Source organism: Oryzias melastigma, linkage group LG13 (assembly GCF_002922805.2).
Source record: "Oryzias melastigma strain HK-1 linkage group LG13, ASM292280v2, whole genome shotgun sequence".
In the NCBI taxonomy this organism is placed as follows: domain Eukaryota; kingdom Metazoa; phylum Chordata; class Actinopteri; order Beloniformes; family Adrianichthyidae; genus Oryzias; species Oryzias melastigma.
In genome coordinates, this window is record NC_050524.1 from 21,655,463 (window position 1) to 21,667,607 (window position 12,145).

General features: G+C 37.9%; 2 protein-coding genes across 3 annotated transcripts in view; one reads left to right on the forward strand and one right to left on the reverse strand.

Annotated features, from left to right (window-relative positions):
* Nucleotides 1-1,107: 1,107 nt before the first annotated feature.
* aasdhppt (aminoadipate-semialdehyde dehydrogenase-phosphopantetheinyl transferase) lies at nt 1,108-6,536 on the reverse strand. 2 transcript variants are annotated; one of them, XM_024276795.2, is made up of 7 exons: nt 6,207-6,536; nt 6,007-6,120; nt 5,074-5,194; nt 4,289-4,410; nt 3,554-3,715; nt 2,017-2,085; nt 1,108-1,859 (listed from the first exon to the last, which is right to left on the reverse strand). In XM_024276795.2, the coding sequence occupies exons 1-7, from the start codon at nt 6,348-6,350 to the stop codon at nt 1,680-1,682; spliced, it is 912 nt and encodes a 303-aa protein (XP_024132563.1). In that variant the 5' UTR covers nt 6,351-6,536; the 3' UTR covers nt 1,108-1,679. The 2 variants fall into 2 exon arrangements, with proteins under 2 accessions (XP_024132563.1, XP_036070962.1); XM_036215069.1 differs by lacking the exons at nt 6,007-6,120; nt 6,207-6,536 and adding an exon at nt 5,795-5,929.
* Nucleotides 6,537-6,935: 399 nt separating this feature from the next.
* The window catches only part of msantd4 (Myb/SANT-like DNA-binding domain containing 4 with coiled-coils), a 7,637-nt gene continuing 2,427 nt past the window's right edge, over nt 6,936-12,145 (forward strand). Inside the window, exons 1-5 of the mRNA XM_024276793.2 lie at nt 6,936-7,065; nt 8,768-9,092; nt 9,291-9,392; nt 9,987-10,082; nt 11,285-11,560. Coding sequence (XP_024132561.1) covers nt 9,087-9,092; nt 9,291-9,392; nt 9,987-10,082; nt 11,285-11,560 — 480 coding nt within the window. The 5' untranslated portion in view covers nt 6,936-7,065; nt 8,768-9,086. The remainder of the gene's footprint in view (nt 7,066-8,767; nt 9,093-9,290; nt 9,393-9,986; nt 10,083-11,284; nt 11,561-12,145) is intronic.

The following is a 12,145-nucleotide window of genomic DNA, read 5'->3' on the forward strand; positions in this document are numbered from 1 at the left end:
TTCGGAAAGAAAAAACTATTTTTCTTCAACAAAGGGAAGCCTGTACCATTTATCTAAGCTGTAAATTGTATTTTGCTGCTTTTGATTTCTCTTATTTATTTTTTGTGACCTGTATTATGTGTACAAGTTACACATAAAGAAAATCAAAACAAAAAGAATAAACATAACCATAAACACGGACTTTCACAACAGGTGAGAATTTGTCAAATTTGGCTGCTCTTTATTTTATTTTTTTTCAATTTTGTTTAATTTAGTTTATTTTTATTATTTAATTGCAATTGAATTGAATCTAGTTTAATTTTAATTTAGTTTAATTTTAATGTAGTTTTTTTCAAATTGTATTTTAATTCAAATTGGTTTTTTTTTTTTTATTGGCTACTGTTAATTGCTGCTATCCAAAATGAACAAACAAAAAATTTGTCAAATTTACTTTTAAAACCCAAAAGAAATTCTTTTTGGTTAACACATTGTTAAAATAGTGACAGGAAAAGAAAAAATCTGGAGTAAAATCTCTTTTCCTCTTGAAAGAGAAAGTGTCATTCACTGGTAATCCTGTCTTTCACCTCCAGATTTTCTCTGTCAGATGCCAAACCATTTTAGTGTTTGGCTTATATTTAGTAAAGAAGAAGAAAAAAGTCTATCTTTGGGTTCTGTGGCAGAAAACTGGAGGCAGCTGAAAATGGCTTTTCTCAAGGAAAGCCTGTGTGACTCCAGTCTGACCTGCTGCCTTTTCTCTGCTGCAGAGAAAGCAGGATGGAGGTTTAGGACCGAAGACGCTGCAGGAAACAGATCTCCAGCTGGAGTCAGAGGCTGGGACCTTCTCAGGCTTTATCTTTTAACCGTTTCATCCTCACTTTTTATCTGTAAACCTAACAAAGAACACCGAAAAGCTGCTTTTCTGTCAGAGTTAAATCACTGCAGCAATTAAAACAAAAGAAGTGACCATTCCTCTAAAGTTACTTTACAAAAAGTACATTTTTGCACCTTTTGTGAGATTCTCTCAGTTAAATAATCTAATTTTTAAGAACTTGATTAAAACAAAACAACCAAAAATGTGTGCTTAGTTAGTGCACGATGTGCAAAAGGACCTGCAGTTATGTTCACAAATACATCATTCAGAGTTTATATCACCAAAATCTGTGTTGTTACATGTTTAAAAAAAGGCAGAAACTGAAACAGTCAGAAAGCCAAACAGAAGTATGACCCTGGCAAAGGGAGGGTGGAAAATAAACCCCAAAAGAGCAAAAAAGATCTTTTCAATGGGAAGCCGTCAGCGCACCTGACACCTGAATGTTTATTGGCCCGAAACGATTCCCCGCGGCCGCAGACATCTTCAAGCCTGAAAAATCTCTGAGAGGAACATCGCCAACCAGAAAAAGAGGGAAGGAGACGGCAAAAGTAATGTCATGAAATGGGAATAAATAAAAGCTTTGTACTGTAAGATAAAATAAATATAAATAAAACTTTAGTTTTTCCTGTTTTTTATTAGAAAATAACTTCACCGGATCTTCTGCATTAGTCTGTTAAATACGTCACTTGCGATTGACGTTTTGTTTTAAAGTCTGTTTGTGTTTCAACTTTAGAAACGCCAAAGTTTGCTCTTTTTTTCTCCAGACGACACCGTTTGTGCGTGTGTGTACATCTGTGTGTGGCAGGCGTTGTCAGCCGGAGACAGGCCGTTATGCAGATGCCTGAGCCTCTCTGCGCCTCTGTGGAGCCTCAGCCTTCATCCTAAAGCTCTCCCAGTAGGCAGGATCTTCTTCTGTCAGCGGCGAGGCGGAGGCGATGAGTTCACTGAACGACAGCAGCGTGAACGGGCTGGGAGGAGGAGGAGGAGGAGCAAGCCAGGAGGCCAAACTCTGGAAGACAAAACAGAAACTGGATATGGAAAGTTTTGAAAATATTTCGGAAAATCCTCGAGGCAAGCGCTCGAACGTAGTAAATTCCTGCTCCCTCTGAAATCATAAACACTTCTGTCCGTCCACCAACATAAGCACAGATGTGCAGCGTTCTTACTGCGGAGCGGGCTTCGTCCGGTGGTCCCATCGCTATGGCAACGTGATGGTCAGCATCCAGCATGCTCTCCTGTCAAATCACACAAATATCAACACCTCTACAAATAAAACCTCAATCAAGCTCCTGTAGGATGAGAGTCTGTGTCACTGTGTGTCTGCAGAGTTACAGAAGTTAGACTTGAGCACAAAGAAAGTGAAACAGATTCTGCTGTTTCTGTCTAGATACATGTGATTGGATGGATGGACGGTTCTGTCTTTGAGTGCAGGTAAATCATCAGAATCTTCCAGAGTCTCACATTGGCATTTTAACCCATGGAAGTTTTTTTTTTCACAATTCCATGGTGTATCACGTCATAAGAAACCCTAAAATTGCACAGAGTATTCTGTAATCACAGGTTGACAACTAGAAAAAAAAATGCCAAATGTTTCTAAAAAATGACATGACTGCAAAATACTTGTAGTTACATGTACAATATCCACAAATTTTGACATTTTTTTTACTTTTTAAATGTTTTAGATTCACAAAAAACAACTTTATTCATGACTTACTGCACTTTTTCTAAACTTTATTTATTGGATCAAAAATGTGTTTTGTATATATTTCTCCAACTTTCACAAAATACTGGAAGTACAGAAGAGTTAAGGTTGAATATAGATTATGTAAGCATTTTTCCTGTTCTTCTGGTATTATGGATTATACCTACAGCTTTAGACATTTATTACCTTTTTAAATTAAGAAATCTACATTTTGTTTAATGAAACATCATGTTTTAAATGTTGTAAAAACATTATTTTACTTTGTAAAGTCTCAGTTTTAAAAAGGAAAAATTGGAAAACAAAACCTAATTAATTTGACATATTAATAGCAAATAAATAATTGTATTTATTATTGTTATTTTTTCGGCAATTTCCATTAATCCTGTGTTTGTGTGAATGGATGAATATCATTATTGGGGGATGGGGGTTGAGTTGGATTCATTGATTAAATGTTTTATTGATCTAATCTTTATTTTAATGCTGGAAATATTTAACGAGTGTAAGGTATCCAACTTTTCTAAACTAAAATATGACATTTTATTTTTAAAAAGTACCTGTCTGAACACTACAGGTGAAAATAAGCAGCACAGGAAGGCAGAAAACTCACTTTTTTAAGCTTAATACTCATTTTCCATGAGAAATAACTGCATTTAAATGTATTCTAAATTAGTCAAAAGAGTAAAAACTGAGGAAGATGGTTAAAGAAAACCATGAAATGTGAGAAATGAGTGACTGGTGGGAGTCAGAGGTCATGAGCGCCCCCTGTTGAAAAGGATGATGGGATCCAGCAGGTCAATCTGTTGATTTCTGGCGTTCAACAATGATCCGTCTGATACGTGAGGTGTTTGCTTTTTTGTGAGTGCTGGTGGAATGCGAAGCCTCATGCTGCACTTGACATCTTTCTGACACATTTTCATGTTTTTACAGAAATGTAGGAGAAGCAGAGCTGCTCTTCTGTTTGGACATTTCATGCCTCTTCATCAGTTCAGAACAATCCTCACTTCAAAAATCCAGGCCTCCTCGGGCTCCTCGTCCAGAAGCATCTTGGTCTGGCGCAGCACCGAGCCCGGCCTCAGCGGCTCAGGTGACAGGTGGAACTCCACCCTCTGCAGGTTGAAGCCCAGACCCGTGCCGATGGCCTTGATGAAGCTCTCCTTCAGCGTCTGGGTGACAAGAAATCAGAAACAAGCAAAGACAAGAAAAAAAACAGTACAGTGTGAATTCTTCATTTTCAGGATCTGATTTTAGCTGAGAGAACAGCAGATGGGAATCCGTGCACACACGGTAAACCCTGTTTGTACAAAAGACGGACTTTGTGTGTGTGTCCTGCCAAAAGCAGTGTTGCTTGACAGCCAATAAGCCACAATAACACTATTACAGGGCTAATCTCTATGGCAACCGCTGAGCTCTGCCATTAGTCAACAGTGTGGCGGTGATATCAGAGCTTGACGTCGTCGTGCCACCCTCTCAATCTTGAAACATCTTTACTTAGATCCGCCGTTGCTTTATCTCAACCATGTGTGTGCAAGTAAGAGGAGAAACAAAGTTAACAATATGAAGAAAAAGTGGGAAGAGTTCACCTGCACACGTGAAGTGTGTTTTGACACAAACTTCCTAATATTCATCACACTTTGTGTTTTTTTCATGTGCTCCTGCAGATTTCTTCCTTTTTCCCCTCACAAAACACCATCCGACAATGTAATATGATGACAGGCCAGAGTGAACGCCATGGTTACCCAGTGGCGGTGGAAGGTGGCGAGCTGCTCTCGCTCAGAGCCGGCTGACTGGATGACGCTCCACTCATGCGGCGTAAACTGACGAGTCATGATGCGGAAAAACTCCGGCACAGAGCTGCTACCTGGAGAAGGTAGGAGGTGGCGGGAAAGAAGGTAGAAGGAGGTGGAGAGGGCAGAAGAATCGGAGCGTGAGAAAAGAACAGGATGTTTCAGAATAAGAGCATTTTAATATAATAACATACACACAAGAGTGATGTCTAAGACTTTTAAACGCATTCATGAGGATATATTGCCCTCTTGTGGATGGTTTGAGGAATTACAGCAACTTGCATTTTTTTAGGTGTAAAATGTCAACATTTTAAGAGCCTTTTGTTAACAGAATAAAATCAAATCAGAGCCAATTTTGTGTATTTTTTAACAATAAGGTGCACTTACGATCCCTGAATTTGTAAAAAAAAAATAGAGAATATGCCTTACCATAAATATATATATTGTTTTAAATAAATAAGGGATATTGCGCCTTAATTCTGTCAAAATATTTTATTTCAACTTGTGATACATAGCTTTTTGTGAATGAGTTGAATAAAGTTTGACCTACTTTCCTTTACTTTTTTTACTTTACTAATTACTTTTTACTTTACAGTAACTCTTCAAAATTTAAAACTCATTTTTTCTTCAAGAATAAAAAAAATAATAAAACAGGTTCCAGACCCTTGATTAGAATTTTAGGACGTAAAAACAAATAATATAATAGTAATTAAAGAAAAAATGCTGTCCTCTTTTACCTGGCATGGAAACCTTCATCAGATCCACTCCGACCTGCACGCCCCGGTCTGCGGCCAGCACCACGTAATCCCCTTGATGAGAGATGTTGAAACTCCAGGACCGATCGCAATGTGGGCTGATCTAGAAGTGGAAAAAATATTCAACCTGGAGACAAACTCATCACATAAAAAAGTCTACAGATATCACAAAAAAATGTGAAATTGATGAGACTAAATCAAATATTTAGTTATGATCAACTAATCCAATTGCTGTTCCATTTTTGTTTTGATTTTCCGTCTACTAAATATTAATAGAACAAATATTTCATTTGTTTCAGTCCGACTTTTTTTTGCTTTGCTGTTCTCTTATTTTATTTCTGTATTGTGAATGTTGTGGGTTTTACTGTCATAAACTAAAGGATGACAACAGTTTATTTATATTACACATGATTATTTGATTAAATCTATAGTGTTACTTTCCGGATGAGTTCAAAAAACATTTCCATATTCAAGTACATACCTTAAACATATTTCTATACAATCTTTTCAGCTAAAAGCACACAATAAATTCAATTTGATTAGACAAAAATAATCCAATAAACTGAAATGTTCACAATTTTGCAATATTTCCTGTCTTTGCCTTCTTATGAGTTTTCTATATACACCTAGACCTAAACAAGTCATCATCTATTTAGTGTAATCTACTTCCTGCAGCCTGCTGAGTGTTTATTTTAATACTTACTATTGTTATTACTATGCATCCCCAGTTTAGAGCCCCAGACATACTTGATCTTTTTGAAAAAGTTTTTAATATTGTTTTCTTCATTATCGTCGGTCAAGTAAATCCTCTAGACAGCCATGACGACACCTCATGGCTGCTTTTCTTTCCCGAACTCTGTCAAACTTTCTACTTCAGCTTCCTTTTGGAAAAAGGGAAACCTCGCGAGAGTTCACCTTCGGCGGGTCGGCCAGGTACGGTTTCCCCCGGGGGGATCGCTCCAGCCGGATCTCTGTCCAGGGGATTCCCATCCTCTCACACACGAACCTCCGGAGCAGAAGGCGACCCACCTGTGGAGGTTGACAGGTGCAGACGGGGTGTTGACTTCCGTCACTTGTGAGGAAGTTCTCCAGCGGGGGGACTACAACAAACTCACCATCGCAGATTTAGCATCCTTGGTGAAGACGAACTGTCCGATCCGCTCTTTCTCCTCCGGCTGGACGCAGCGAGCAGCGAACAGCCAGTCAGACCTGCTCGGTGTCCAGGATTTGCAGCGGAAAGCCCAGCGCACGGAGCCCATCTCCTCTCTCTTTTCACATGGGTTTTTCTCATTGACAACTAGCTAGCCTTTAGCTAAACTACCAAAGAAAAACTTCACAATCGACATCTGCGCAGCCGCAGTTGAGAAAACATTAAGAACAGTCCAGTCGCGAGGATGGAGACGCGCGTGCTCTCACATTTGGCCGTATGGTAGTTTGTTGTTTGGGTCCCCCGAACCGGAAGTGTCCGCCTGCCGTATTGTCGTCAGGTGGGCGCGGCCGAGGACTGACCAATAGGAGCAGCTGAACTTGTGCGGCACTCACGATGCCTTCAAATGTTGCCAAAAATGTTAGAAATAAGAACATTTTACCATTAGTCTGACATATTTTTTCATTTAAGCCATTAAATCGTTGCTAGAAATATCCACAATTAAACCTACAAAACTAAATAAGGTTAATAAACAGGAAGTATGGTATTTCTACTGACTATCAACCATATTTTTATCTAAATTATGTCAATTGTGGTGTACATATATAAAACAGAACAATTTCAGTAAAATAAAATGACCAACATTTTTGTTTAAAGCTGTAAATAAAAGTAAGCTATAAATCTCACTGAATAAAATGTATCTACATCGAATGTAAAGCTTCATTCTACCAATAGTTCCGCACTGTCAACAATTTTCGACGGATCATGAAAGCACCAGAGAAATTGTATTTCAACGATGTTGTGAATGCGGTCCATTTGTGCGTGAGGTGAGTGCTTTTCACTGTATGTGACATTAAAAGCGCTGCAGGAAATGCATGTTAGATTAATAAAACATTCGACTGTTAGATTTAATGATTTGTTTGTGTGTTGGTCTTGCAGTATTTCTATAACACCATAATACTCGAATAAAACGCTGTTTCCTCTAGAAATGTATCTACAAACAACACTACCAAGAGCATGCAAACGTTTTGCCTGCTTATTTTTAAGAAAACGTTTTTGCCAAAATTACTCTGCATGCAAAAATGTCATGCGACATATGTCATTCTATTATATAGCCAATAAGATGATTGTTTTATTTTTACCACCAAAATTAGTAGTAGTAGTATTTTTGTGGTAGTATTTTATTTGTGGCTACTTCTATATCCTCCATAGATATGAATAATCCTCTTGTTTTTGTGTCAACACACATGCAGTGTTAACTATTATTTGTTTCCAAATGATCTAAAGCCTAAAGTGATTCATCTCACTCACATCAACAATATAAAATGATTTTCACTAATAGAAGAGTAGTTTACTGAAAATAATTTATTTTTTTAGCTAAGAAAAAAAAATAACATACTAGATTTTATTGCCTTTTTGAAAGTTAGTTGTAAAAATAAGAACAAATTAAAGCCACAAGTGACATGTACTACATGCCCTCGCCGTCCCCAGTTACCCCTTCCTTCATTTGCTGAAGTCCTTAACTCTTCATCTCTTTCTCTGATGCTCGAGAAGTCCAATCTCGAGAAGTTTGGAAAAGATTAAAATCCCTTGGAGAAGCTCATATTTGTAGCTGCAATGAAGGTGATTTGTTTTTTAAAAATTCAATATGATGACCTTTACCTGAGGTCAAAGGTCATCGATATTGTCAAAGATTATTGTTTGTGTTAAATTTTGTGAAGATTGCTCAAACAAAAGTTGTCTTTTCCGACATTGTGGAAAAATGTGAAAATTGCCAAATTTCACACTTAAAAAAAAATGACCATGTAAACTTTTTGACATAAACTAGATATATAGCATTACCTGCCATAATGCTAGTGTGAATGCTGTAAACTGAACTTGGTCGCTGAAGATGCTGAAATTGATCACTAAAAACGCTGAAGTTGTCAGCTAAAATATTAGCTAAATGCCAAATTAGCCTAAAAAAGCCAAAACAGCTATGGGAGGTAGCTGAAAAAATAGCTGTATTTCAGAATACCCTAAAAAACTTAAATAAGTCAAAAATTAGCCAAAAAAGCTAGTGTGTAAAAATAAGCCTATCACCAAAACAAAACAGCCTAAAGCAAAACTTTAAAAGAAAATCCTAAATTAGCCAAAATAGCTAGCAAGTAGCTGAAATATTAGCTAAACTCCAAAATCAGCCTAAAAAAATCTTAGTAAGCGCCAAAATAGCCAAAAAAGCTCACAGAATGCAAATGTTTTAAACTTTAAAACCGTAACTTTTTAACATAATTATGAAGGCAGGAATATTATTCCATAATAAATCAACTTAAACCTTAAATAACTTTCAATATTTTATTCCTCATAAAAATATATTTTGTCAAAACTATAAAAATGTAGAAATCAGTGCAAGATAATATCGTTCTATTAATAACAATAAAATAAAATGATCTGGTGGGCTGGATATAATTACCTGCAGGGCCGGATCCGGCCCCCGGACCTTAACTGTGACTCGTGATTTAGTGGTACTCATATGTTTGTGTGTTTCAGGAGGATGACAACACCCTGTATGACTCGACTCACCTGGCTGCTTCTGGTTTCATGAAATAAGGCATTGAATCCCCTGCAAGTCCTGAGACTATAGCTGCTTCAAATAAGAGCCCCATCGAGTCATGAAAAAGAACTATTCACGCGGACTGAGAGCAAGGAAAGTCTCAGATGCTGCTCTCTTCCAGCCTACCTGCTGGGATCTCTGCTCTCAACACGTTTCTGTGCAGTAGAAGCCTCCTTTCCTTTAACAGCTGGAATCTTTCCATAAGGAAGCCAAAAAACTTCACACTGTCTACCCAAATCCTTTGTGGAGGGGAAGATGCCGGTACACATCTATGCCTCTGCATGTTTGAGGACTCAGCCCTTCCTTTACTTTATAATGTGATCTGTTCATCACCTCAGTCAGCATCTTCATTTCTCTTCCTATTTTGCCAAACGTGTTTCTCTTTCTACAATTCCAAACCTCTCCTTCCATCCGTTTGATTCCTTCCCGGCTGCCAAACTGGATTTTCTGCGGGTTAAGCATCTGAAGAGGAAGAGGAAGAGCAACTACAGCGTGAGGGAAACACAGACTCTCATCAGCGAGATCCACAAGAGGAGAGAGGTGCTGTTCTCCAGACAGCAGGTGCAGAGATTCTGCTTATTATTGTTGTTTTTGATCAGGCTGTGGAGAATAAATTGCAGTACAAACTATCTTCAAAACTAAAGTTAAATAATATATTATTGTTTTTGAATTTTTTGGAAGAAAATTTTTATTTTCATAAAGCTTGATTCCAATACATGTACTTAAAATGAAAAAAACAATGACAACTAAAAATCACAAAAAATATATTAAAAAAAAAAGAAATATTTGAATTTTAATGAACACAAAAAGCTTCATTGTTCAGTAAATTTCTTGCTCCTAAGTCAAATCAAAACAATTAAAATGTATTTGTAACACAATAGTTTAGAGCTAAGGTTGTCTCAAAAGACAAAACATCAAATGATGATTTCAGATCATTACAATAAGATCAGATTGTCTTAAAAATGTCCTTTAAAAGTGTAATGAAATTAGGAGCACACCTATAGAGGACACCTGGCTATTAAAGTAATCAGTCAGATTCAAACTCTCCACCATGAAGAAAGCGGTCCAGGAGAATACTCAGCAACGAGACTGTCATCATTTATGTAATGTTGTGTCAGAAACTCATGTTTTCCTTTATTCTGCACATTTGAACAGAACACAGCAGTCAATGAACTGAAGAGGCGGGCATGGGAGGAAGTGGCGCAGTGTGTGACCTCGCTGGGGGAGGGGGAGATCCGCACGGCTGCTGAGGTGTGTTTACCTGTGCTCACCACACTTAACTACAGTTTTACCTCTTTTTTTAACTTGTTCAGCAGCTAAAAGACTATTGTGTTGGACACATTTCACTGTTACAATAAGGGTTTATGAATCCGCTGACACATGAGAGGTATATTTGTATAAACCCTTTTGTATTTGAGGCTAAACTTAATTAATAATGATGTTTTTACACATTTCTTTTTGGAAGAGAAGAGAGAGATAGTGGGATTTTAGAGATGGGGAGGGTACAAAATAAAAAAGGGGGTTGAAAAGTTGGAGGCGGACTTATAGGAGGAATTATAAAAAGAGGTACCGAATTGCTGTAGATTTATCATTATTACTGTCAAATGTAGAAGTACATTATATTAAGGTGAGGAGGCGTGTCCATAGAGACATACTTCCACACACAAATGATACAAAGACACCCGTTTGTTCAGTTTTTTCATCTTAATTCCAGTCCCAGGATCCCTGTGCTGATGTTTGAGACGTCTGAATTATGTAATAGGAAACACAAAAAAACTGAACAAAACTTATTTTTTCTGAAAAGATCATGTTATATGCACAAATACCTTCATATTTATAAAATAAACCCCAAAGAAGTTGAAATCCCACTACGATACATTTTTAAATCTATTTTCAAAGTGTTCCCGGTTGTCCTAATGGGACTATTGCTGTGGGGCAACCCCACCCCCTCTTCCCGCTACTGAAAGCTCTTTGTTCACACTTTCCCCCACTAGCTTACAGCACCTCCAACCTAACATCACCACTGTAACAAAAATGGTGAGCAATATTTGGAGCTATCCAGCTGTACAGTTTGGAGCCGGATTCCAGCTCAGACAAGACCTTCATGGATCTATTTCTCTACAGGCGGATGCATCAGAATGGAGCAGAGCAAGGGGCTTGCAGCTCCGGATTCCTATCGATTTGAATAAAGAAATACTCGGAAAAGCAACTTTGAGTACATTTTTCTGAACATGTTAAAAACACAATTTTCACTGGACTGTTTAACAAAAAACTGAATATTTCTTATTTTGCTTTATTTTGTTCCTTCAAAACCTTCCAATACAAGAAGTGTTTGGTTCTTCCATCGCAGCTCTGTCAACCCAAACCTGTGAACTGGAAATGTGTGGGGTAAAGTTGTTGAACTGAAATTGCTCTTTGAATGCTAATGTCTATACTTGATGACTGTCGTACAGGTGAAGCGTCGTTACCTGGACTGGCGTGCACTGATGAAGAAAAAAAGGCTAAAGACGGAGATCTCGCTGTCTTCCTCCTCCCCGTCTCTGACGATAAAGACGGAATATGACCAGTCGTCCCCGGAGCTGGAAGCCACCTCTCTGGGTTCTGGCTGTGATCAGCTGCTGGACCTGTCAGGCTTCCCCAAAGACTGGCCGGAGCTGGAGACCCTGGGCGAGCAGAGTGAGATGACCCCTCTGGACGTGAAGATGGAAGAGGACATCAGTGAAAGCAGAGTAGGAAATAAAAATAATCCTCCAGCAGAGCAGTGCTCATTACACACTACTGCTTCTAAATAAGGTCAAAATAATTCTCTCCAAAGCCATTCTTCTTTTAATAAACACCTCATAAGAGGAAAATGTAAACATAAGTATTCCTAATTCCTTATTTGGGTAAATTAATATCATCATTAGCAGATGTTTTTAAAACTCACAGGGCCTAAGCAGCTCTTCATGCAGGTCGATTGGCTCTTCTCTGGTTTGCAATGGAGTTCAAAGGTTTTATACATATTCAATTGAGAGAATGTTTAATTAAAGACTTAAATCGGACAGTTTACTAAATGCAGTAAAGCATGTTTACATACTAAACCATGTTTTTTCTTAGACTGATAGAATTGAATTCCTGATATTTATGGCAGATCCTGAGCAGGGATCCTCAAACTCCATAAACCCCCCAAATATAAATTAAACTATATTTTGCAGGAGTGGAGATGAAATGTTGCAACGTACAAGCATAAAGACTAAATCTGTAACGCCCATTTCCTAAGCCTTATGTATGTCTTACTCACATGCACCTGTAGGGGTTTGACCCATTCGGGCTCT

What these genes read in the sequence shown, in the direction of transcription:
- aasdhppt (XM_024276795.2), bottom strand. Translation starts at nt 6,350, where the DNA reads ATGGGCTCCGTGCGCTGGGCTTTCCGCTGCAAATCCTGGACACCGAGC. An exon ending in ACCTGGCCGACCCGCCGAAG is followed by an intron (nt 5,195 to 6,006) that starts GTGAACTCTCGC and finishes TTCCACTTCTAG; the next exon opens with ATCAGCCCACATTGCGATCG. An exon ending in GATGAAGGTTTCCATGCCAG is followed by an intron (nt 4,411 to 5,073) that starts GTAAAAGAGGAC and finishes TACCTTCTCCAG; the next exon opens with GTAGCAGCTCTGTGCCGGAG.